Below are 26246 nucleotides of genomic sequence, written 5' to 3'. Positions count from 1 at the left end.
GCCCTATTAGCGATGGCCAGGTTTGAAGTAGGGTCATTGAAAAGCCGCTCTGTGTTGGTCCATGTCTCCTCTTTGCTCTCATTACCTTTAATAAAGCTCTGACACCCAAATTTACCTTAGTTACCTCTCAAGGGTGTTTTCCCCTGATCCAAGCCATAGGGACTGAGCCACTCAAAGATGAAGATGGAGGCTCCGGTAGCGTGGACGCTAAACACCAGTATCAGACACCATGATGGATAGTCGTAGGGTTCTGCAATACATTAAGACATTCAATGTAACTTGAGAAATGCTTAGCTCTTTCTAGAAATGACAGTCTGCCATATGGTATCTGCAATCTTACTTTGCGCCATTTGCCGTTTACTCTTCACCAATCATATTAATCAACCATCTTTCATGTTCTTTCTACAATATACACTTTACCTAACAACAAACGTTTAGTTTCACTTCATACTTCTGGCCGTCATATATATCAATGTGCATTTTACAGGGCACTATGCAAAATCAATTAGGATCTACCATGTACAATGCATCTGCCTTTCACAATCTACCACCAATCAGGTTCTCAATACCATCAACCTAGTAAGAACACACGCTTACCATTTACTATTTATCATTTACCATCATATATATCATTGTGCATTCTGCAGTGCATCGTCTACGACCTGTCATGTACAATCTACATCTGTCCTGTACAATATATATCACCAGCCGATGAGTAATTGCCTGTTACCATCTATCATTTACAGTCTCTCTGGTTGTCCTGGATTACATTCAGTATGCCGAGGTGATTGTGTAGCAAATGACCATTCATTCTTTTTATTTACATTTACAGTCCCAACCTTGCCTTCTAAGTTCCTTCAACTATCCATGTGAACGTTTGTCTTATCTCTTCAGAACATATCATAAAACACTTTTCTAGTACTACAGATCCATACAAGTACTACTATTCACACATCAATGAAGTCGAACGCTCAGCAATTGTTTGTAGAAACAATCCAAGACAAAGGGCAGTTTTATCGTAAAAAAGACAGCATTCGGCTATTCCAAGTCTTGACGCTGCCATTAGCATTTTGAAATATAATAACTCTGTGCCACATATGATGTCGTTATTCATATCGCGTTCACTACCTGCAGCAAAGGTTTGGCAAAGGAACTGAAATTCGACTCTATTTGATTGAGAGTAAAAGAAGTGCTATAGGTATATATAACAAGAAGAACAAACTGCTTCTGTAAAGATCAGTTTGAATCCCTTTACATAACAGGAATACCCAAGCCTATTCTTTATATCATTAATGCAGTGGAAGCGGTCTAAACCGGCACTCACTGGGACTGAAGAATTAATCCGCTTTAGATAATGTGCTGGATTGTAGAACTGATGATAAATGTACACGCCACGGATGGGACTGAGATTTTATGCCAATGTTGACAACTTGCCGGATTGGACAGATGCCGGTTTGGGAACCTTCGACTGTAGTTACTGTAAGGGAGTGCTATTATTCTGGCTTGCAGTAATGCATATGACGATGTATGATGTACGTATTAGTTTTACGCCGCTCTTATCAATATTCCAGCAAATATCCTGTCAGGGAACATAAAAGAGTGGCTCCATACATTGAACAACGTGGAGAATCGAACTTCCGTGTTTTAACCACTAGGGTACCCTCCTTTGTTATGTATCCAATATGTCTATGAATAATCAATCCTTTTCACTCTTTATTTCAATGACATACTGCATACACAATTAAAATTAGTAGTTAATTTCATAATATGTACAAATTGGCAAACCCCCTCAACGTCTCTTCGCGTACGGTTTTGATGAGAGTGAGAGGAGTAGGTCCTCATTATACAGTTGATGAATACAGGACTAAAGGCCATTCTCCAATCGTTGAGGTCAAATATTTTCAACAAAAGAAATAATGAGACAAAATATACACATAATGTATCATAATGAAAGGAAATTTATCATGCATGCATTTCCATTTCGCCTATTCCTTCTTTTATATATGACTTAATAAAGACATATATTTATAGAACAGCATGCTAAATACCAATATGTTAACTGCAGAGAGATAAATGACTTTATAGGCCCCCCTCAAAGGAAAATAAATACAGTAATTAAGGCAATATGGTCTTGCTGGCTCAGATGGAGAAATACCTAAACACATACAGATACCGACTCTGGCAACTTAAAACGTCAACGAGAAAGTCCCCTATTTTAAGAGCAGTTCACCATTCTGTGAAGCTATAGTTCCCCTGTCAATCGGATTTGAAAGGTTTATTTCTCGGAACGCAATAAGTAAATTTATTTATTCTATCTGTAATGAAAGCTGAATGAAGAATTCCCACGAATGTTTGAAAGTTCTTTCAACGAATGACATTGTCATAAGAATAATCAACTGATCCGTCATAATGGAACTCGAAAACTGACACATTTATTCTTATTTCATTCTGTGCCATTGACAGAACACTAAAGAAAGTTCTATGATATTGGCACTTTCCCAAAACACTCTCTAACGGAGTCGAGAAATACAGAGATGAAGATAAAGGATACGGATTACGGAAACAGGCTTACCACGTACCGTTATTACGCTCAGTGATACTGCAAAGACGCGTTGAAGACGTTCCTGAAGGGCGAAAGTTTGTATCCCAAATTCTACTTATAAGTTTGTACTCATGACAATATTTAATTATTAGAACGGGCATTTGCATCATATCGTTTTTGTGTTTCCTCTTTCGCATCCTCAACCAATTATCATATAACCAGCATCCAACAAAAGACCCGGGAATGTCATTATTGCACAAGGATAAAAAATCAGTTACTGCGAGGCAAAAGCCTTCATCTTAAAGACGTCGGGCTTCCCTGAATCAAAATTTAAAAGAACGTCCATTGCTTGTAAAGAGATAAACTCGGTGTGGATCACGATGCTACAGTATCATTCTTTAATCAATAGCAACCTTTGTCAGACTTCTCCAGCTTCCTGCGTTAATCATCAGTCGCAAGTGAAAACAAGCTTGAGGACAGGGAGGGTGCCATGGCTTCGTAAATACTTGCCTGCGACACCAAATAATGATAGAATTTGTGGTCTTATCGCTGCAAATTTACACATGGCTTAATGAGTATTAGCATCTTACGCACAGCAGGAGGAGATTTGTGTAACTGGGCAACAAAGAGCTAAATACGATGCCAAATTAAGCTGTTTATGGCGTGGAACCGTAGGCTTCGTTGATATTTTTTTTCAAATTACTGTATATTGCGTTGATATGTAATATCTCAAGGCATGTACCTCATATTTCATAATTATCAAACTTTATTAAATGCTCAATGGTCCTACATTTATAATGCAGCGTTAAATTGAATGGTTATGGCGGCAATTTGATATTGGTATATTGTGATACGCGTGAGGTTATTAGCAATTGAGTTTAGAGCTGGTTTAGCGCTTAGTAATGTATATATGATTCGTGCAATGAAGCGATATGAACACAGTCATCTCTTGTATGCGTCAGCTGATTTATTCCTTCACAAAGTAGTTTTGTCCATATTTAGACAAACATTGCAAGTTTTTCAGTGGCTTAGGTCCTAGTATAGACCACTCACTATAGCACGTAAAAATCCAGGTTACAATTGATCTTCACCAGTCCATACAGGTCATAAAACGTGGAAACGGATGGTCAGGCTTTCTGATTTGGTTGACACATGTCATTGTGTCCAAGTTGTATGTCGATGCTCATGCTATCGATCACTGGTCAAGATACAATATTTTACATACCACCGCCATATAGCTGGAATCGTGCTGGCTGTGGCGTAAAACGACAACTTGGCACGTTACTGCAATTATGTTCGAAACGGCTTTAAACACAATTCATCCACTGACTTGAACGTAAACGACAAAGAAACAAACCATGCGTGCTATGCTACCAGGTGATACGATCAGCACCGATATCTGATGAGCACCCGTAGTGAGGTTGTCATTAAGTCACATGTAGCTGTGTATTTGTTGTGGCATGAGAGTAGGACCTTCAGCCTCTCGAAACATCATTCTGTATGTAATCTAGTGAACGCGGTCACATGCAGAATGTCATTATGAACTTGTTTATGCTTTCCAGAATTCTCAAGGTTTCGTCATAAATCCTGAAATAAAATTAGTCCTCGCTCTAGCTGATTTCATTGCAGCAAAACTTAGGGTGCAAAAACTGATGCTCAATGTCTTAAACATTCCTTGGTAATTAAGGTCCATGAACAAGCTTTAATTTAAAGTATAACTGCCTTTTTCAGCGCATTTGCGTTCCTGTAGTTACGTCCTATGAAACCACATCCATCCAAGAGATAGATGATGCCGAGTAGCCTGCTCCACAGTTAGATATGTTCCAGGTTTTATATGCTTTAAAGTTTTTAATCCTCTCTGGATCTGATTTTGATATCATGATCTCAACATGCTCTCTTCGTCCTTACGCAGTGCTGTTAATGTAAAGATGAAAGCTGGTAACATTATATGATTCCTATTACGTTATCGGTCAGTGCACATCTCCTAGCATTATTTATGTGGAAGAATACAGTATAATATTTGTCATGATGAAAGCGACATTTCTGCACACATGATATTTCTCTCCTCATATTAGGAATATCAAAGCGTTTCGGAAAAATACCGACGATCGACATGCAAGTCCGGTGACAACTATTTCAGGGAATGTAATAAAAAAGGCGGTTATTATTAAATTATTACACGACAGGCTACAAATACAAATAGACGTACGTCTTCATTTCTCGGAGGCTTAACTCAATATCAACATTTTGAGAAAGGAGCGACTGAGAAAATATTCTTTTGTGCATTGTATTGTGTTTTACTATTAGCTTACAACCACCGATATTGAATGTAACGAATTCTTGCCCAATGTGTTTGTCATCGAAACGACGTTGGCAGAAACGTGTAAGGACGTTTGCAGATAACAGTCAATATCAATATGCATACAATCTCAATATTATCTCAATACGTCGTTTTGGTATCTCTAACATGTGAATAATTACAGAAAACAAGTCAATGTAAGCGACAGAACCTTTGCAATGATCAGGCGAATCTACAATAAAGGTACTGCTTTACTGTCAATGCTGTAATCTGGAACTGGTGATCAAGGTCACTTAATGCACATGTACTGAAACTCAGCAACAGCCTCAGTAATCTAGAGGGTGTGGAGAGTAGAGAGACCTAGCACGCCGAGTTAAGACAACATGTACCTGCATACGATTTGTTCTTTGTTGTTTAACGTCGCGATATTCTAGGTATATACCGGCGGTCTGTACACACTCTTGTCTGGTCCAGATAAGTCAATGGTCAACAGTATGAGCATCGATCGTCGCAAATGGGATGTGATGACATATGTCATCCAGGTCGGTCAGCGAGCCTGATCAGCCGATTCTCTTTGTTTCCTTTTATGGCAGGTATGGGCTGCTGAAGACTATTTCTAACCAAATATCCACCGGTTCCTCAATACACAATTTCGTTTGTAAAGTGGTCAGCTTATTGCTACTGAGTTTGGTACTCTGAAAGTGTGGGTATCCGGATGTCACTTAATCCCAAAAGCATTATAATCAGTACTAAGTCTCGAATTGCTGCCAAAAAGTAAATATCCCATACATTGTGTGCATTTACCTGCAGAAATGAAAGGATATCTCTGCATACAGTTATAAATAAGGATATCTCTGCATGCAGAAATAAATATCTTCCAGGGCTAAATGAACCTTTAGGCCTGATATGCACGTAAGGCAACGGACGTTTCCTTGACTAGACGCTGAGATTCATCTCGAATTCATTTTTTATAAAGCTGCGTTAAACTAAACACTCTATCTCACCTGTATAGTGTGTCTGGGTTTAAACTGCTTTTAGAAATATACCAACAATATTCCAGAAATGGAGATTCGAACAAAGTGGATAATCCAGCCGGGGTCTTTCTTAAAATCAGGGAACACTTCAACTATAGCTCTACTCAGTCTATTGCCGTTATAATGAGAATCAGTTCCCATCTACCATTAAGAGCATGGACGATTCCACGCGTCCACAACCATATGGACGCCCCAATATACTCTGTAAACATAGGCATCTCTCCACACGTACCCCATCTTGACGGACACAAGTCACTCTCTCCTTGCAAGATTAAAGTAATTCAAACCCCACTCATTTTCACTTCTGACCCTCATTTCAACCGCTTAATCGAAGCGTTGCAATATCTCTTGTCTTGTTCCGCCCAAAGCATTATGTAGCCAGCACAATGAGCCAAGTGGACCCGAGTGGTTACCTAGAAATGCTGTTGGCGAAATCTTTCCGTCCCGGATGGACACCATGATCGTTATTCCAGTCTCCAGGAAAGGTACGGAGAAGTCGATTTGTTTGGCCCTCTCTGGGGTCACCGTCAGGGACGTCACAGCCATATCCGCCTTGTTTTCCTTCAGAACTCCGATGATGCCATTCCATTCCTTGGTATACTGTGAAAATATCATGCCTGTGTAACGGAATTATGGAGGGATTTCGAAGGATAATGTTTTTCATCATAGCACGAATAAAGGATAAAAACATGTTAAAGTTCAATGATATGCACATGAACACTCCTGCAGAATTTGCTCATGCCATATTTGACACAACAAACAAACCTCTAATTTCGTTCATGCATATCCACCCCTCAATGTTTTCCAACACAAGTCATTGTCCAAACCAATCCGAATAATCCGTGGTGGAAACTTACCGAGTTTTCTGCTCCCCATTGGCCGTCAGCAACTTCAAAGAGCTCAAAGTCAAAATTTAACTCCTGGGCAAAGATACGTAGGATATCAATGCTGAGACCCGTGCAGCAGGTGTTGTTGGTGACGTTGCTCGTTCTAAGCGACAGAGAAAATGGAAGAGTCAAAACTTTCGATGCCCTAAAGGACTTGCATGTTCATATCTGTCACATGGCAAGAACAGATAGAATAAACAAGAGGCATCGACAATATTAGTGCTATCACCATACTTTGATGCGTGGTATAATATGAGAATATGAATAAACCATATGTTAAACTTAATGTTCTGTTTGTGAAAACCAAGGACATTAAGCATGTGCCATTCCCTGAATCAATATGGCTGAGGCGAAATGAAAACGAAACAATATGGCTGAGGTATGGCTTTGCAAAGAAAGTGACACAACCCTCAATGTCCAGAAAAATAGGAATCGATTGTCCATCTATTTGGCATAAAAATATAATTTGAGGTAAAAACCATACATAATTTGCAATTAATTTACACTACAAAAACAGAAGAACATATGCTATGAGTCAGTTTCGGAAATTGCATTCTCTGTTCACTCTTTAACTATTGTAAGCTTGAAAAGGAACAACAGCTGCAACGGGAACATCAACTGAGCAGTGGTTAAGCAACTGTCAAAACGCATATATCACTCCAAGCTTTGAGACACTGTGAAACAATTGGTTAGCTGATCACTCCCAATTTCCAAGTTTGGAGGTCTGGATCTCTGTTGAAATGGCTATTGCCCGCAGTAAGGGCAATCATCCACCAAATCAGAAAAAAGTTGTATCGATTGGAGCCTGGTGGATGACATGTAGTCTAATCCTGACTGACAGCCTTATTCTCAATAAAAAACATCCCGAAAAGAATACCGAGGAAAATGTACACCCCAATAGATGTAATGTAATATATCTCACATGATTTGAAAAACGCATCACAGCAGCGATGACCTTGAACGTGCGTTCATGTTTGATCTTCAAAGGTTGAAAAGGGTTTTACAACTTTGCCAGATTCCTCTCGCCGTCTCAATGAATATCTCCATGATGTATAACACTTTTGTGATGGCGATAAAAAAAACATGTTTAACTCGTGATCAGCTTCATGTTCTGTTGTTAATCAAAAACCGATCTGGAAAGTTCTGTTTAAAGTGTATTAAAAGTATCGCCAACAACTCCCTTCATTCAATAGTAGCATGTGCCTTTGAAGATGCCAATATATATTTTTTATGATTTGTCGATTTCTCATCTCAGATGAATTTCTATTGTCAGCTTCAGAAAACGAAAAACGAAGACCGGATATTTACAATATAACGAGCTGTTAAAACACGCAACCAACGCGAAAATGCTTTCTTCAGTCACGTTTTGATCCCACTTAGAGAATACATCATTTCATGAAGCAATACCTGCCTTGTAAATAATTAACCGGAATGTAAATATCACAAACATTTTATCATTTATCAATTGTCTATTTCCAAAAGATAAATAGTTCACGGATTCATTATCAACAGTGAATATTGATTTTTCACCCGAGGAAGAGGGTTGCCTTGTGTTTACATCCAAAGCAGTCCTGTTGCCCCATAAACTTGCTCGGTCATAGTTACAAGCACATACAGCATATAGCGAATGTGTTATTCAATTTCCCTATCTTAAGTACGTGAATAAATATTGCTTTCGTGAAGCATAAGTACCATTTCAGCTAATGGAACTGAACGCCTGTGCTAACACCGCTGTCAATATGCATTACATCACTGTTTAAAAAAATTTGGACATCCTCTGCGAGCTTGAAAATACGTTCAGTGAAAATGGAAGAAGTGGAATCCGGTGTCTCGTATTGTAAGCTTTATCGAACTGTCTTAACCGAATGTTTGGGAAACGCCGTTCACGTGGATCTAAAGTTACACCCGTTCATTTATGGCACTGTAAGATCCATAGACCTTATACGGGGTACGTAATCATTAGATTGTGTGTGCCTTCTTCCAAAGTTCGGGAGGTAATGAAGTACATCTTCAATCTTCCATATCAAGATGCTAGCTCAAGGTTTTGTTGGTTTGTTGTGTAACGATGCTTTCAGCAATATTCCAGCTATATTGCTGTGGTCTATAGATAATCTGAGACAATCCTGTGATCACTGATTGGCCATCGATCTACGTAATTGGTATACGATGAAATGTGTCAACTAAGTCAGCGGGCCTGACCACGTGCACCCAATCCCGTTAGTCGCATCTTACGGCAAGCATGGGTTACTGAAGACGAATTCCAACCCGAATCTCTTTGAGTTGGAAATTAGTCTTAGGTAATGATCATTTTGTTTCACGACCTTTCATTACCTCTCGTTCCTGTCGTTCCTGGAGTACACGCGGCACGCCACCGCATTGTGTTCACACATGCCTGTCCTGTTGTCGAAATCGCGGTACATCACATAAGGGTCTTCCTTCCAAGTGACAATCCGGAGGAAGTACTTCTCTGGCTTTCCTTTCGGAGGTTCCGTCGATTCTCCCGGCCATGTGATTCCTTGAATGACCAAACCATCTTTGGTCCAGCTCCCGATCTGTGCATGTACAAGAGTGAGTGAGTGAGTGAGTGAGTGAAAGAGTGAGTGAGTGAGTGAGTGAGTGAGTGAGTGAAAGAGTGAGTCTTGGGTGGGTGGGTGAGCGAGTGAGCGATGCGTGGGTGGGTGGGCTTTAAGTGAGTTTTAACGCTGCTTTCAGCAATGCTTGCCTATACATATCAAAGGTAGAGATTTTGATATTCACCCGTTAAAAAGCATTAGGGTGCATATTCTCAAAGATGTGAACCATGTGAGTGACGGTACAATGGTGACAAAAGTTAATGAACAAACAAAGAACAAGTGAAAAGATTTTGTTTACGCTACATTTGACAAAAAAGCAAACTCTTAACAAAGGCATGAATGTGACCGATTCTATCTACGGGAAAGCAGAACGTAAAAGCATGAACGATCAATGATGTTGGGGAGAATTACAAGCTTTCAACTGGAGGACCTACATCAACCACAAGATCCCCTTTAGCCAGACGGTCCGACAAACGCAAGTACGAGTGACCTTTTGAGCCTCTCTTTCTATTATTGGCTATCCCTGTTAAGAACAAAGTTTTTCTGATCCCATTCCCGTCCAAGGCCTACATTTTCGAAACTATCTTAGCGCCAAGATAGTCGTAAGTTAATGTTGAAGTATGACTATCTAATATAGCTTACAAAATCTAGGCCCTGGTAATTTTATTGATCGGATAGTCCGCTTTAGTTACTTGGTTGGCCGCGTGTCCTCTAATGCAAAATGGCTTGCTTATATGTTCATGATATCAGTCTTTGGTGTAGTGTTATGAAAGAAGTCATTGAGCTGGAATATTGCAAACGCATCTTTAAAGAGCACAGAAAACACGCATGAAGCATCGCAAGCGAAAACAGACAACCTACTTAGGAATCTTATTACAAAATACAATTTCTTTGTTTACGTCATTTTCCTTTTCCAAACTGAAGTTTACAATCGTCTCCCGTTTTAAATGTAATTCATGGTCGCATGTTGATAATAGTTTTCACATCCGCTGTGTATCTGGCTTTTTCATTAGGTCTGTAATGACGAGTTACTGGATTTACATTAAGCCTTTGTTAGCGTGTTTATACAGATTAAATATTGGGTGCTTTACCAGCATTTTAGAATCAGAAAAGAAACATGCATTACCTTCTGTAATAAAATAACAAATTAGAAAAAAATGTGTTAAAACGTTTTCAAAGAAACAGCAGGAAATGTGGTTCTTAGTGATCATGAGCCAAAATACGTTATTACACGCGTCAAAGGAATTCAGATTACCTGTATTCAATAGATGGGGTAATGCACTAGCTTACAATCTTACAAAATTCTTGTAAACTTAAACATCTGCTCCAACGTGATTTGTTTGTGTATAAAATTGTAAGACTACCATGTTCTTAGTGAATATATGATAATCTGCCTTGGCAGTCCGCTTCATATGTACTTACACGTTTTTTCGTAATGTTATGCTCTCGTTGTGGTGCCAGCGTTTCAATAACCCATCCACGTTAGCTGATTCTATGATCATGCCGTCCCTTTATACCATTTAAAAAGGTTGCAGATATTCCATTTTGCAAGTATACAAGCCAATGCATATGAGAAGAATATATATCCATACATATGAAACATGTACAAGGAAATGGAAAAAAATGTCCCATTTTCCCTTAATTTCACTTCATGATCTGTTTCCTCTTTGACGTAATGAACAATCTTGTAAATCCAGTGTCTCCTACTTTATGAATGGTACGTATTGCTTGACTGATACAAATCAATGTATGCATGAAGTGGCAATCTGGTAATATCATTTTATGCATTAACTGAAATACTGGAAGATATAACCGCATGCCTGAAATGACGGCCTGGTATGCATCGATGTATTCCTGAAATGACAGTTTAGTCCGTATTGATGTATTGATGGAATGAAAATCTGGTAGCTATCACCGTAATCCTGAAATGACAGTCTGGTAGATATCACCGTATGCCTGAAATGACAGTCTGGTAGATATCATTGTATGCCTGAAATGACAGTTTGGTAGATATCACCGTATGTCTGAAATGACAGTCTGATAGATATCACCGTATGACAAAATGACAGTCTGGTAGATATCATTGTATACCTGAAATGATAGCCTGGTGGATATCACCGTATGCCTGAAATGGCAGTCTGGTCTCATCGTATGCCTGAAATGACAGTCTGGTGCGTGTCGATGTATACCTGTTTTGGCAGTCAGGTTCATGTCTGCATTGAAAGTATTGTAGATATAGCTTCTGACAGTACCTGTATTTGTCGGTGCCTCCTCTTTCGAAAATATTGTACATGGCAATGTCTCTATTGGCAGTCCGGTCATTTTAAACGCCTGATTTGACAGTTTGGAATATAGTGAATAAGTATTGTTCCACGTCGATTTTCCAATATTCCACCAAGCTCCCAACGGGGAACCCCAGAAATAGGCTTGATATAATGTACCTATGTGGGGAATCTAATCCGGACCCTCGGCGTGACGAACGAACGCCTTTACCATTCGGCTACCCCACTGGCCCTCTGATGTACATTGGCGGTACTGATTCTGTCAGTCATGTAATTTAGGTGTAAGATAATGCATGTTGCCAGTTGTGTAATATCATTATAAACACACAGAGGTGGCCAGTCTGCTAATGTCATGTTATGCCAGTCGGTAAATCACTGCATGCCTACACAAACAGTCTGGAAATATACTTTAAGCTAATGTAGGATGCTAATTTAATCATATGCCTCAAATGACAGTGTGCATAGTCACAGCGGTGGTAGACATTGCGTGGTACGTACTGCAACGTATGCCTTCACATGATGACTATAGTCTGGGCATGGTGTACATTGTCCCTGTATGAATGTTTGGCTAGTGTGAAATCCTGCTTGCAAACTGAGATGATGCTGACCATGAGATTTCTGCAGATATATACGTATGTGGTGTGCGTACCTCCTTAGCTATTTTGTAGTTTCCGTCGCTTCTTTGAATATTCAGTATCTGGAGGGAAGTGTGCTTGAGAACACCCGTGTCATTGAAGACATGTGACTTCGCGTTCTTCAGATAGCTGAAATTGATAAACAATGTTCGTAATGCTTTTGCTACCACAGTCCGTCACATATAAAAAAAAACACTATTTCGTGTACATTGTGTAAAACATAATGGAGTTACCATTACTCCGGTTACAGAAAAAAACAACGACTATTTTCAATTTCCCTTTTCACATTTCATAGAGTCAAAGCGCGAAAGATTATTTCGATTTTTTTATGAAATTTGTAATAATAATGAAAATAAAAAAATATATATAACAGTCGAAGAAATTAACGGAATATAAAAAATGGAGGTCCGTACAGAGATGTTAGGAGTCTCGAAATATGTTTAAGGAGTATCACAGATGTAGACATTTACATTTATTTAGGTATACTGACAGCAAAAGAAACGCACATCTGGTATTTGTCAAGTTTCTTAATAGAAGACTGAAAGTATACTTTTTTATGAAATTCCATTTTTTTCAAAACGTTTTTTTATTATTCAGTATATAAACATCTACATTTGCCAATGAAATATTCCAACCAGAAATACGAAACACCAGAGAGACAGAAACATATGGAGTTTACCGTTACGTTAAGAATTCATGAAGACAATTGTTCAATACTTACTCACCAAGTGCTGTTATGACACAAATCCCACCTTTCTCTTCACAACAACATATTCACAAGGAGTAGCGAACTATGATTTACTGCCATACTGAACAGAATGTAACTTGCATCATCTTCAGTGTAAATGAGATATGGCAAGCATATGGTTCTGACAAGAAAACTTACTTGAAAAATTCGCCCCCATCGTTCCAGAACTGCCTCTTTGTCTCTTTACAGGAAAAGCTGGTGTTCAAATTGATGGTCATGTCGTTGCCCACTTTGTCGATCGCCTCAAACCACATCGTCAGTGTAGACGTTATGGCGTTTCTCATTGCTGCCAAACCGTTCTCAAACGATATAGCTGAAAAGATATGTTCAATTATTTTTTTAAAAAAATAAGAGATAGTTTCCTTGCGCGTATCTTCAAGGTGTGTCTTATTTTGCTCACGGGCATCAGGAGCGAACATGAAATTCTTGCGTGAGCACTGTTGAACCAAACTTTAAAGAATATTCAAATGTTTTTTATTTACATTTGTACATGATAAAAGGAGCTTACTGATCAATCATCGGCTATACACCCATATGGGTAGGTCAATACTTCGGAGACGCAATTGTCAAGTAATTTAGAGTGGCATTCACAGTATTTAGGACTGAGTACGGATTCATGAGTACAGCCTTAGTCTAGAAATCCCAGCAAATGACGCCGAAAATATGTTTCTCTATATCCATATAGAACCTGGAGTGAGTGAGTTTTACGCCACACTTAGCAATATTCCAGCTATGTAGCGGCGGTATATTCTAGTGTGGATCAGACAACCCACTGATTAAATGCATGAGCCTCGATCTACCCTTTTCGGATACAATGACAGTTGTCAACCAAGTCACCGTGCCTGAACACCGATCGTGAGAGAACACGAAATACATAGGGTAGTCCTGCTAGGGGTCCTGGTTGAGTGTCAGGGTACTTTGACAACAATGGTAATTGCTCTGTAATGTTAACAGAACGAATGTCTCGTCCAGACAAGATTGCTTAGAGGAAGGATCATACAGCTGGTATAGGCCTGTGTGTATCGTGGACTAACAAAGCACCGATGGATGCTTTGCTATGTGTATTGCATTTGTTACAGCAGATATCTCGTGTGAACGCGGAAATTACTTTGGTTTTATTTTGCAATGAAAAGCCTCTCCTCTGATGTAAATTTATCAAAGCAAATGATACAAGCTCAGATTATTTGTCAGAGACAACATCTCGTTACAAAGCTGGTACGGAATACATTTGGGTTGACGTTTGCTGGTCAATTGAGTGAGTGCGTTTAGTTCAACACAGCAATCAGCAATATTCCAGCTAATCGAGTCTAGACTTAACAATCCGGTGATCAACATCATGAGCATCAAAGTACGGGACACAATGACATGACTGTGTCAACAAGTCTGCAAGCCTGACCACCCGATCCGTTTGTCGCCTCTGACGTTACTGAATCATTATGGGTTACTGAAAAGCAATTCAAACCAAAACATTTTCCGGATGGGAGTGAGTGAGTTAAAATTCAAAGTCACCCTGACAAAATTTCAAACATATTGTGACGAGAAATGTTGCATACACAATATGTTTTGTAATCAGAATAATCAGGCATCGAGGAACTGTAGAATAATTAGAGTATTGATGAGTTGTAGGTGTGTCTACAACTAGCACATAAATCAGGAACTATTTCATTTACGAAGACAATACAATATGTTGATCACCATACTAGGGTCCTACAGTGGTTGAGCTACCTGCATTGTCCCACCTGGACTTACACCATCCGTTCAGCAGCTGGTGACTGAAGGAAAATTTACCCGAAAATCCATACTTTCAAGCAGGACATATTTGACCGTGATTCCTTCATTCCTTCATTACAAGGGAAAAAAATCGAGACCTTTCGCCTTTTAACAAATATTCACGTGGATACCTTGTATGGCCAATACGAAATTGTATGCTGACCTCTTCAAATCTTGACTGACATCTCAAGTAGGTGTTACCAATATAGGGTGTTACTGCATTTAACTGATTAGTCCAACTTCTACATTAGACCACGGACATCAGTTCTAATTCGCCGTTGAGATTAGAGATGCTTCTGTTTTTATAACATTCCATTTTGAAGTCATTTCTTTCCTCACTAGGATGGTCTCAGCGGTATACGTAGCATGCTCTTTTGCCTTTATATAAGATTAAACAATGTTTTCTATACTGTCAAATATGACTGTCATTACCCAGACCTTTTGTTGAAAGTCTGGAATTGTGGTTAAGTGGATACAAGGAGAATCACAAATACAGACATTTGCATATCTATTTAAAACCTAAACATATAAATTATTCTGCATTTGCGGCTGAAGTATTTGAAACAGGGACATTAAACCCCAGACAGACTGAACCAAATGCGATTTACCGCTGTGTGTTGTTTTGTGTGAGCTAGGAACACAAGTGTACAATACAAGTGCTATTGGGTTGTCCTCATATGTATGCCACTTTTCCCATCATGGCAGATGTTATGTGTCTTGAAAAACTTTGTACATGTACGTTCACATGGAGTTGATGTTGAAAGTAACATCGGGTGATGTTAAGTCATTATCAATAATCCATCTGTATTACTTGGAAAGAAAAACTGAAAAAATATTTCCTGTCCTTTTAAAAATTTAAAAAAGAAACACATTGAACACGTGAACCTATTCGACCCGATCCCCGTCTGCCAAGACAATATAAATCAAAGCGACTCTTAAATGAAAGGAAATCAAGTATTTTTTGTAGTGAAAGAAACCCCGAGGATGCATTTCTGGAATGTCTAGCCAACAGTAACATATGAAGTCGCCTCACCAAAGAGTCCATATGGGTAACTAGATGCCACACGGCCTCTGAGTCCTAGTGATAAAGCTGTTGAAGTGATAATCCACACATAATCTTTCGTTGTCAATCCAATACTCGCTGCCACATCAAGGATGTTTTTGGACTCAGAACTGCAAAACACGAAAGAAATATTCCATCAAATAATGCATTAGTCTGTCAGTAGAAATTATGCCACTGGACGATGGGTTGATAGGATATCTCTCCAGTAATACCAGACTAAGCAGATTTGGGAGGTATGTATGTTTGGTACTGTATGTAATCCCATCTGTCTTTCCTATCATATTTGGGAAACGATGAAGTATAATGTGTATGACAACCAATATGGCTTCGTGTAACATGTCTTGTTAATTTATATTGACTATGACATATATGAGTGAGAGAATGGATTTATGCGGGTTCAGCAATATTCCAGCTATATCAGGACTGTGGACACCAGACAAGGGCTTCACACATTGTTCCGATTGAGTTAATAGTATTCGTGTATTCATCGCCAAGAGCAAAAGTCACTACCACATATTGACAAACGAAAACACTGAATTTCATTCCACAGAATATGTTATTACACAGCGCTCTAAAATGTGAAAACACGGTTTTCAAAGAACTTGACTATTCCATACAAGCAGATGGAATAGTCAAGAAACTATGCCACTTGGATGCTTATATGTATATGTATATAATATGATATGTGAATATCGTAAAATAGGAACATGATATCACTGAATAAACTGTGCTGTTGCTTCGTCAGCATTGAGGTATACTCCTGGGCCAAATGGAGACACAGCATCAAAATCAAATAATATGATGCACCTGCGATTATCACCGACACTGCGTGTTTTGACCATGGTGTCCCCGTCCTTCCGAACACGTGGTTTATACACATGCAGCTGGTCTATGAACATGTGGCCGCTGCTTCAGCAGTGGGGGTATTACATGTTCGTATTCAGTAACCTGGTACGTTCGGTGGCTACTCCGATACCAACGAGAACTTTGGGAGGATGGGAGTCTTCATAATTACTGGATAACACTTTTACGGCCTTTCCTAAAAGATTGGGACATCTCCAGCATCTTGTAAAGGGCTAGGTGCATGATTTAAGTTTCTCGTCACAGTTTAAATAATAAATAAGACAAAACAAACCCTCCAAAACGCCTGTGCAAATCATGAAAATACAAGTATCCTGGTGTGCCTCAGAGTTAGATATTTGTGTTCCACTGAAGTTGTAAATGATTTTTTATACTGAAACTTGTATGCATATGGAACTGATGAATGTTTCAGACATGGTACAGATTTGGCCGCTGGTATTTCTTTTGGGTATTATTCGAAGTCTGTTTAGTAAATAATGCCTGTACCGTGAACGCAACTGCAAAGACCCAGGTTTGATTTCAGTATAATGTTTAAAGCACATCTGGTGTCCAATTGCGATATTGCTGGCATGTATCGAGAAGTGCGATCATACAAAACTAACTCTCTCGCACAATCACGCGCTGTTTAATTATCAAAATTAATGTTTCTTCTTTGTTTTTCTTTTCATTGTACAACCTTCTAAAACATACACAACAAGCTCTTCCAAATGGTTCATCACTTATATATAAGGACAGATCACTGAGGAGGATCGTGTTGTGTGTGTGTTTTATTTTTGCTTTTCAACTGTGTATTAAAAAACTGTTCCAGATATGTGTCATTAAATTATACAGAAAAGGCTTTCATCTATTCTCGCCCTCCATATAACTGTTGTAATATCACTTTATCCATCGCACTGTTTCCATGTAATACTGCAACTCGCTTTTTAACGTAAAGTATGTTGTGAAAGTCAACAAAACAAAACACAACGCTACACAAGCCATCAAAACGCAAACCAATATACGTACATCACCACGCAACAATCCCATCGATTCAAAATCACCCAACACCGACTTCCCAACCCTCTGTCTTTGCCAATATCCTCTTCCCAATATCTCCTTACCGAGTAGATCAAAGATTGATATGTAAGTAATGGGTAGCTATCTATCAACCTGGGAGATTAATTCTATCGCCAATCCCGATCCCCCTTTCCTTCTATCACCTCACTTCGCTTCGCCTCCCAAGCCAAATCGCGGTCTCCATCGTGGAACTAACAAATACTTCTGGATCCTCTTCCTTAACTCTTTGTCGAATTTATGCCAATTCCTACAACTCTAAGACAGCTCCGAGTGAATACAGTTTTCCATCATTTTCAAGTCCTGTCTCTCGGTTTCTCTTTATTTTTTCGTGTCAAGTGCTTTATTGGTAACATAGATAATACATTTTCCAGCTTCTTGTGTTTGGGGCTGGTGGAGTTTGGTCTTGTCGCTGTCAAAAGCAATCTTAAAGTTCATCTGTCAGTTTACCGAGCATGTGTTACCATTCTTCGGTGCCATGACCCTGTGTTTTGTCACACTGGTCAACGGACACACTGTCATGGCACCTTATCGTGGTTAGGGGATAAAATGAGTCTCTGATTACGTGATACACGCGCCGAAGTACCACATCCTAAATCACCAACTGCTCATGTGACATACACACTTTGACTCGTCTTCTCAACTTGTGACGGACTTTAATACACAGACGGAACTGGTGGATCGTCATGGCACACCAACTCACCTGATGACACATCCCGGGTCATCTGATAACCCACTCATCATGTGACTGTCTGTGAACAGGTGAAACACATGGAACCACCGACATACAGCGTGACAGCGTGACAGCGTGACCTGAATCACCTACTGACATCTGACATATCCCGGGTCACTATTCCACAATACACCCTGACCCACCTTCTGACTTCGTGACACACTCTGACTCGCCCACTGACCACATGACACACGCTACCTCACCCACTGACCACACACTGACTTACCTACTGGCGTGAAGAAGGAAGACTCTCGTATGGGTATTCAGCACAGTGTTTAGTCTCTTTCGTACCTCCGTAGTGTTGCTGCCGTCATTTATGAACAGTTCGCTGAGGATAGTGAACCTGCACAACAAACCACATGTTGGAAAGATAAACAACGATAACAATATTTCGAACATGCGTATTTGACTTTGATAGATACTACACCCGAAAAAATCCTGGTTAAATCTGAACCGCAGAACCACGTCGCTAAAACTGTATATTTACTTATGGCTTTGGCTATCCATGGATCAATCAAGAGTTTGGTAATGTTAAGCATTGTATGTTTCGTTTCACACAAAAACTGACCGATATCTGCTGACAGCTAAGTGAGTGAGTGAATTTACTGTTACGCCGCACTCAGCAATATTCCAGCTATATGTCTGTAAAAAATCGAGTCTGAACCAGACAATCCAGCTGCAATAATCAATAGCATGACCATCGATCTGCGCAATTGGGAACCGATGACATGTGTCAATCAAGACAGCGAGCCTCACTGATCACGTAGTCGCCTCTTTAGCAAACATGAGTTGCTGAAGGCCTACTCTATCACGGATCGTCCCGGGTCTACGCTGATAGATAGATAGATAGATAGATAGATAGGTGGATGGATAGATAGCTAGATAGATAGATAGACAGATAGATGCATTTACGGATAAATTCAACCACAGGTAGCATTATTTGGTCACAGGTATCAAAATGAAGTCTTTCTGTGCAATCTGGAAACCCACCAAGGAACAATGAGATAACAGTGTCGTCATCTTTTGACCATAGTCACCAAATCATTTGACATCTGTCAGGTCAAATACTTAACATACAGTTCATCTCTCTCTGACATGTTCTCGGGACAAGATATAAATACATGGTTCACTAAGGCAAAAACACCTTTACCACAAACACATTCACACGATTACAGTGGTTTACATGCAATGTGGACAATTTTAGCTTGTATTCTATGTCATGGTCAATCACTGCATTGTCTGGTCCAGACTCTTATATTCACAAACCGCCTCCAAACAGTTGTAATTTGCTAAGTGCAAGCAGTAGAAACAGTACCAGATACAACAACCATCAAGCACAAATATTCTTTCTGTAAACGTAGTTCTGTCAGAATGAGTTACATCACATTCACCGGTTCAAAGAGCGATGCTCTGACATAACCACCAATGCGTTAGATGGTTCTCAGATATTTGAAACAACATCACCGCAATCTGACCCTTGGGATATACATAAAAAAACGGGAATATGAACAGTGTTCATAAGCATTAAGAGAGTCCAAATCATTTCCATTTTAGCCTCTGTATCATCTTTGTGTCAATACCAAATGGAAGTTTTACTGATAGTTAAATCTCAAGGGGCCACATCATACCGTTCCAACATTGGCTAAGAGCTTGGTACTCATGTCGGCCCTCATAAACGCACAATCAAGGCAAAATGTCAACGACCTTCGACAACATCGTCAGATGACCGTGTTAATCTGTTCATTCGATTACACTTTACTCAACTATCAAAAGACCGCATGAAAGTATCCCGTTGATATGTTGTTAATATCGATCGTAATATAAAAAGGATCGTTTTCACTCCATGGCGTTAGAGAGGTGTAAACTGTGCGCGGGTGTTTTATTTACACGTTCAATATGATGAAATTCGACGTTAAATTTTAAGGGAATCAGCAGCCGTCTGTGTGTTTTCTCAAGTAATTAAGGTATTTAAATTTGCTCTGGCAGAATGAGGCGGAGAGATTTTAACGATCTGTTTGCGGGCTAAATAGAGACGGGTCTCTGTCCATTCCAAGGCTCTTGAAATAACTTCTGGCATATGGATCAACACTTCAGCGGTTAGGGAACGCTGTTAGTTCTCGCGAAGATGCTCTCTCTCTTCTCTCTCTCTCTCTCTTCTCTCTCTCTCACACAGGTTATCACAGGTTTCGCAGAAGCATTGTACTTTGCATTATGCTTGTGCTCTCTACTGACTCTCTCTCTCTCTCTCTTATGTCAATCCATGTGACTTAATAGAAAATGAAATGAAAAGTAACGTTGCGTATCAAACCATACTTGTTATACTGGAACGCCTCTACGTTTTTCAAACTATGACGTCCCCAAGTACTGCATACTTACATAGTGTCGGAACTCACTACTGGCTACATCAACATCACAAAAGGTCATTCCTTTTTTTCAGTTTAGTGTTTCAGATTAATGATTAAAAAAAAACAATACATGCTCCCAAATGTAATCACAAATACAAACGAAACACGATTTCGTAATAAGGATGTGCAAACATCTCTACTTGATAAAATAAAACTTATTAAACCTGCAAGTGAAGCTTTTCGAAGAACCAAATAGAAATCTCACACTCAAAATGTATAACAAGTTAAAACACTGTAAACTTGTCGGTTTTGGGAATAGAAGAAATAAGCCTAAAGTCCAAATTGCACTTCTCGAATGCCTCACAGCAAAAAGAAAACCCCCGACAGCACGATGTACGATGAACGGGCCTCTCCCGCGTGTTAGATCAAACTTCCCTGTGGTGCGATCATTACTCAGCGAAGCCGAAATAGTGTTGTTACCTCCATTCATTCCGTCATTTGCAACCGTAACAACTCAATAATGCGACATGAAACCCCACGTTACCACAGGATTGATTAAAATTCAATAAGGCTGTGGGTTTTCCTTGATGTTTCTTTCAATGGTTTGTCTGCTGGGACAGGAAAACTGATTCTAAATCGGTCTCATTGGTTTTGTTGTCCAACTAGCAGTAAATCCTTACGAATGTCATGGGGTACTCACTTGAACGTTTTTGTCCCCGTTGAAGTGTACCTCGTCTGCTGTTGACTCTCTCGGGTGAGCGCACGCAGGCTGGACAGGAAGTCGTAGTGTCCGAAGGTCTGCGTGGTCACAACAGTAAAGTCGGACCAGTTGTATTTTCTGAGCATGTCCAACATGGCCGACGCCTGATGATGAAGCGTCGGTGCTAGCTGTAGTCGACGAGAGTCGACCGGCTGGAATGAAAATACCACGAGTGAGTTTTACACGCGTTTTACTTCAGAAATAATTAAATCTGAACAAACTCCATTTAAGACAGTGTACCCGCCTGGGGAATCGAAAAAGGATCTTCAGTGCGACGAATTTACGCCACCTGTACATCGTAAATGCAAGAGCAATTGCTTCGTAACAAACACAGGCATGTACGGGAGGCCAAGAAAATGCAACGTTGTCACGCTTTACACGGCGAGTGAATGTTGTTTTACGGTTCATACCGACAAGCAAAAACAATGGCTGAATGTATGGAAGAGGCCCACGGGATATGGTTGCATACAATAACTGGAACCAGACATGTTGGTTTGTTCCTCGGGAAGCATTAAATTTACGTTGAATCCTTTATCGGTTTTATTGTGGTGGCGTGTTTCTCGTCGGCAAACCTACGTAGTTATTCCACCTAGCAAACAGATAAAGGATCCTCCTTCCTCCGACACTTCTCGAAGCAGTCCGATCTCGTAAAAATGCCAGTTTGAGAAATGAGGGAACCTGAATTGAGAGTGTCTTACCTTTGAAGAGATTACATATACGCCCATGTCTGTTCTGCCACAATAAATGAACACTAAATTCAAATAACTAAAGAAAGTGTCATGGTACGGCCCTCCATGGTACGAGTTCTTTTCGTGAATCGATTCTACAGAACCTTCTAAGACTCCGTGATGCAGAAGACAAAGCAGCTATCGTTTTTTCTTAAACCCCAAACGAAACAAAATATAGCATCATTTAATCAGGTGTGAAATGACCAATGGATCAAATGAGACACCTTGTGAGTTTCAAACGGTTGCTACATGAAACGGAAGAGGCTGTAATGGTGATGTTTCGGGTATTATAACATTGATGTGACTTTGGCAGTATCCCCAACTGAACCTAACTGTTTCCCCATTTTGGTCCTGTCCATTCTAGCACCATCCTGAAGATATGAAGACTCGCTTACAGAACCGCTTTCTCCTTATGGGCGAGTTCCGAATGCAGTACTCCACTAGGAAAAGAGACCTTGACCTAATCTCTACTCTACTACTATGATCATTTATATTGTATCATAATGTCTTGTCTAAAACACTTACAACCTCGTCATACACGACTAACAAACCAGGAAATGAAGACTCAGCTTTGAAACACATCGTAAACAAATGATAACACTCTGAACATGCTACGAATAGGATTTTCATGCTGTACAAATGCACGATTTTATCCTTGCAAGATTACTCTCAATTCTTATATGATTTCCATTAAAAAAGTGATATTACAAAAAGCAACTTGAATCATGTGACCTTATATGACAGACATGTTGATCATGCACAGCCACAAAGCGCCTTGTAGCTGCACAAAAATATCATGACTGATTCATAACCTCGGCTTTATTCCATAAGCAGTTATTGGAAACCATATACTGTATTGCTATTGCAGAAACTGGCGTCAGTGGTTTACATAGGCAGACCTTCGAGGTTCGCACAGTGGAATGGGTTGTATGTTATAAAGACAAGCTCTTATTTATTCACCCTATGCGTTCTTGATTGCAATGTGTGCATATGTTATTTACAGTGAATGAATCGGTTTCAGTCGCGATCGGTTCATCAAAACAGACTAGTTTAAGGAAGTTTAAGGATCTACGAGTATATCAGCCTAAACCAAAAGCAAATGTAGACGGAAAGTATTCTGATCTTTATTGGAACGGAACTGACGGCCATCATACATGGGTAGCTAGAAAAACATGTTCATCTTTACAATTTTGACAAGGTTTTTAATACAGACATTTTTGTAAATGCATGTGTATTTAGACGGAAAATTACAGAACAGTTGTTCATACAGACAAAACATAATGTTATATCATATGTACATCATTAGTTTCTGTTTTTGTGAACTCGAGTTGCTTTAAACAATGATGATGTTCCATGTTTGTATTCAGACACATGATAATTATTTCAGCCACTTTATCGAAACGTGTAGTTTTCGTCTGTGTAAAGGGGAGATGGATAATGTTTGGGTTTTGTCATGTTGCTTTCGTGAGATGAGTAGGTGTGTGAGTGAATTATAATAAAAGTCGCTTCACTCTATTACTCTTTACTCTTAACCACTAGGTTACCCCCAACGCCCCCGTGTACCTAGAGTGTGAGAGAGAGTTTTATGCCGCACTCAGAAGTTCCAGCTGAATAGGCACATGTGAGCAGATAATCAATTATGGACCAGGCAATCCAGTGATTAACAGTGTGAACATCGATGTACGCAATTGGGAACTGATGACCAAGTCACTAGCCTGACCACCCGACCCCGTTAGTTGCCTCTTTCGACAAGCATGGTTTGCTGAAGATCAGTTCTAACCCGGATCTTCACGACACTGCATAACTAGAGGAGCAAAGAAACAATGTTTTTCAAACCCAATGTATGGAGAACATGACACAGATCACCATGTCAGTTTCAGCTGCTGAATTATGTAACATATAGATTGCAGGCTTACTGTGCCATATGCAATCAACATGGGTCATAAAACATAATGTAAACAGCTGATGTCAGTAACACGTGTTACACCATTAACCCTACATTCTGAGTGTGTTGATTAAACCAGACACTTCAGTGAAAAGATGGAGCCTTAAAAAAGCAAACATAACTCTGATCAATAAAATTGATTAAATGCATTTAAAATATAATTAAATGAAACATAACAATTTGAAAAAATGACATAGTACGAAAAATACAAATCATGAACACTGAACCAGGTGAATCACCATGCCCGATTTCAATCGTCAGTCGTGGCTCTATACCAAACTGACAATCAGAACCGAAACAATAATTATTCAAATACATTTCATTTAAGTGATCGCCCTATCTTTGCCGCATTACAAACACAAAATATATTAAATACTGACAAATAAAGGACACGTCATTCGAATATTTATAACATACCAATAAACAGATCAAAGTGTAAATGCAAATAGATTAATCAGTGATGTAATCAAAATTAGCATAGTATTACAATTTACCACAAAAAATACCGACAACTGTCAAATTAAAGAGAATTATAGATTCCCATGTTCTTTTTTTACGACATTCCACTGTTTAAGAGGTAAACTAATCGGTAAGTGAAAAAAAATGATTTCATAAAAAATTACCTGCATATTGAACTCGATATGTGAAAATATAATTGGCACATGTTACAATTATTTGACCCATTCTATTCCTTATTGTGACTAGAAATTGAACACGGTAGATATATTTGAATACCTCTAGCATCAATATTCGTTCATTTCTATGCAAAAATACATCCATGAGCTACTGACATTGAAATGTAATGTTAATCAAGCAGAACATTTTCAATAAAGAAAACAACATCCGACTTGTGTGTGGCAGCAGGATTCCATTTTCCTCCATTTTTATGAGAATGGTATACTGTAATAATTATGCATGTTTGATTAAATGGTGAAAAACGTTGAACAAAACATATATGTCGACATGGCGTTTAGATGTGTGCAGACATTGACTCCGAGTGTTGAACATGAAACGAATCGCATCTAACCCGGATGCGACTGGCAAAGTAATCGAATTACTTTAATAATGCGTTCTACAATGACTCCGCCACATTCTAGTAATGTGGATGCATTTATTCGGATAGTTTACAGTGTTACTCAATTGCTTTACTAATGAAGAAGCTGTAGTGATGTCAGTTAATCAAGCTGATATTGCAGTTTCTCCCGTGCTGAATGTGCTTTAAGGCATATTACGGCGTAAACGCCAGGAATGGAGGTAGTTCAGAGGCATGTCGTAGCGTCTATAAGTCACATTACAATCAGACTTGGGCATTATCGGCCCATTCATCTCCAATCCGATGTCTCGAACGTGTGCCATAGTCAAGTTAATCTAACAATAAAAATTGGAAATGGAATTGTGATGGAAAAAAATCCGGCAATAAACGCTAGTATCCCTCGCACGTCAACACCGGAGCCAGCGGCGGTGACGAAAACGTGGTCATCATCGACACTTCGGCTGGAACATCTGCAGGGAGGTGGCAAGTATTCAAGGCAAGCCGATGGCCTGTCGTGATTTGCGAGATAATAAAATCTTTTGTTGCGGTGTATTGATGGAATTTGAATGTCAAGGTCACGGGTGAATGGTCTGGTGACCCCTGAAATGTGTTTTGGATATGAATGTTTGGAATGCTTCATTACCGGATTGTAGTGAGTTACGTTTTACGCAGCTTTCAGCTATGTTCCAGCAATATCACAGCGGGGGACTGCAGCAATGACCTTCACACATTGTAGCGATGTAGGGAATCGAACACAGGTCTTCAACGTGACGAGCAAACACCATAACCACTAAGCTACCCTATCGTATCTTAACATAATGAACGTCGAGAGACGTTAGCGGTGTTTTTCTTGTTTGGAAGAAGACAACATTGCCTGTTTGGTGTCAACAGCTGAAACAAGGCGACCTTGAGCTTGAATCTGAGCCAGGGAATCAGGTTATAAACATAATGAACG

The 26246-nt window shown here is 39.5% G+C and overlaps 1 protein-coding gene across 2 annotated transcripts in view; it reads right to left on the bottom strand.

Annotated features, from left to right (window-relative positions):
* The window catches only part of LOC137284536 (glutamate receptor ionotropic, NMDA 2B-like), a 104350-nt gene that overhangs the window by 26823 nt on the left and 51281 nt on the right, over positions 1 to 26246 (bottom strand). For both annotated transcript variants that reach the window (XM_067816379.1, XM_067816378.1), the window contains exons 3-11: positions 21526 to 21737; positions 18707 to 18823; positions 15804 to 15943; positions 13139 to 13313; positions 12267 to 12381; positions 9094 to 9314; positions 6733 to 6865; positions 6289 to 6475; positions 125 to 250 (exon numbers count right to left, since the gene is read on the bottom strand). In XM_067816379.1, the coding sequence (XP_067672480.1) occupies positions 125 to 250; positions 6289 to 6475; positions 6733 to 6865; positions 9094 to 9314; positions 12267 to 12381; positions 13139 to 13313; positions 15804 to 15943; positions 18707 to 18823; positions 21526 to 21737 (1426 nt within the window). The remainder of the gene's footprint in view (positions 1 to 124; positions 251 to 6288; positions 6476 to 6732; positions 6866 to 9093; positions 9315 to 12266; positions 12382 to 13138; positions 13314 to 15803; positions 15944 to 18706; positions 18824 to 21525; positions 21738 to 26246) is intronic.

This window comes from Haliotis asinina, chromosome 5 (genome assembly GCF_037392515.1).
Source record: "Haliotis asinina isolate JCU_RB_2024 chromosome 5, JCU_Hal_asi_v2, whole genome shotgun sequence".
In the NCBI taxonomy this organism is placed as follows: domain Eukaryota; kingdom Metazoa; phylum Mollusca; class Gastropoda; order Lepetellida; family Haliotidae; genus Haliotis; species Haliotis asinina.
The sequence above is the reverse complement of the archived record's forward strand: the minus strand, read 5'-3'. Positions and strand labels throughout refer to the sequence as shown.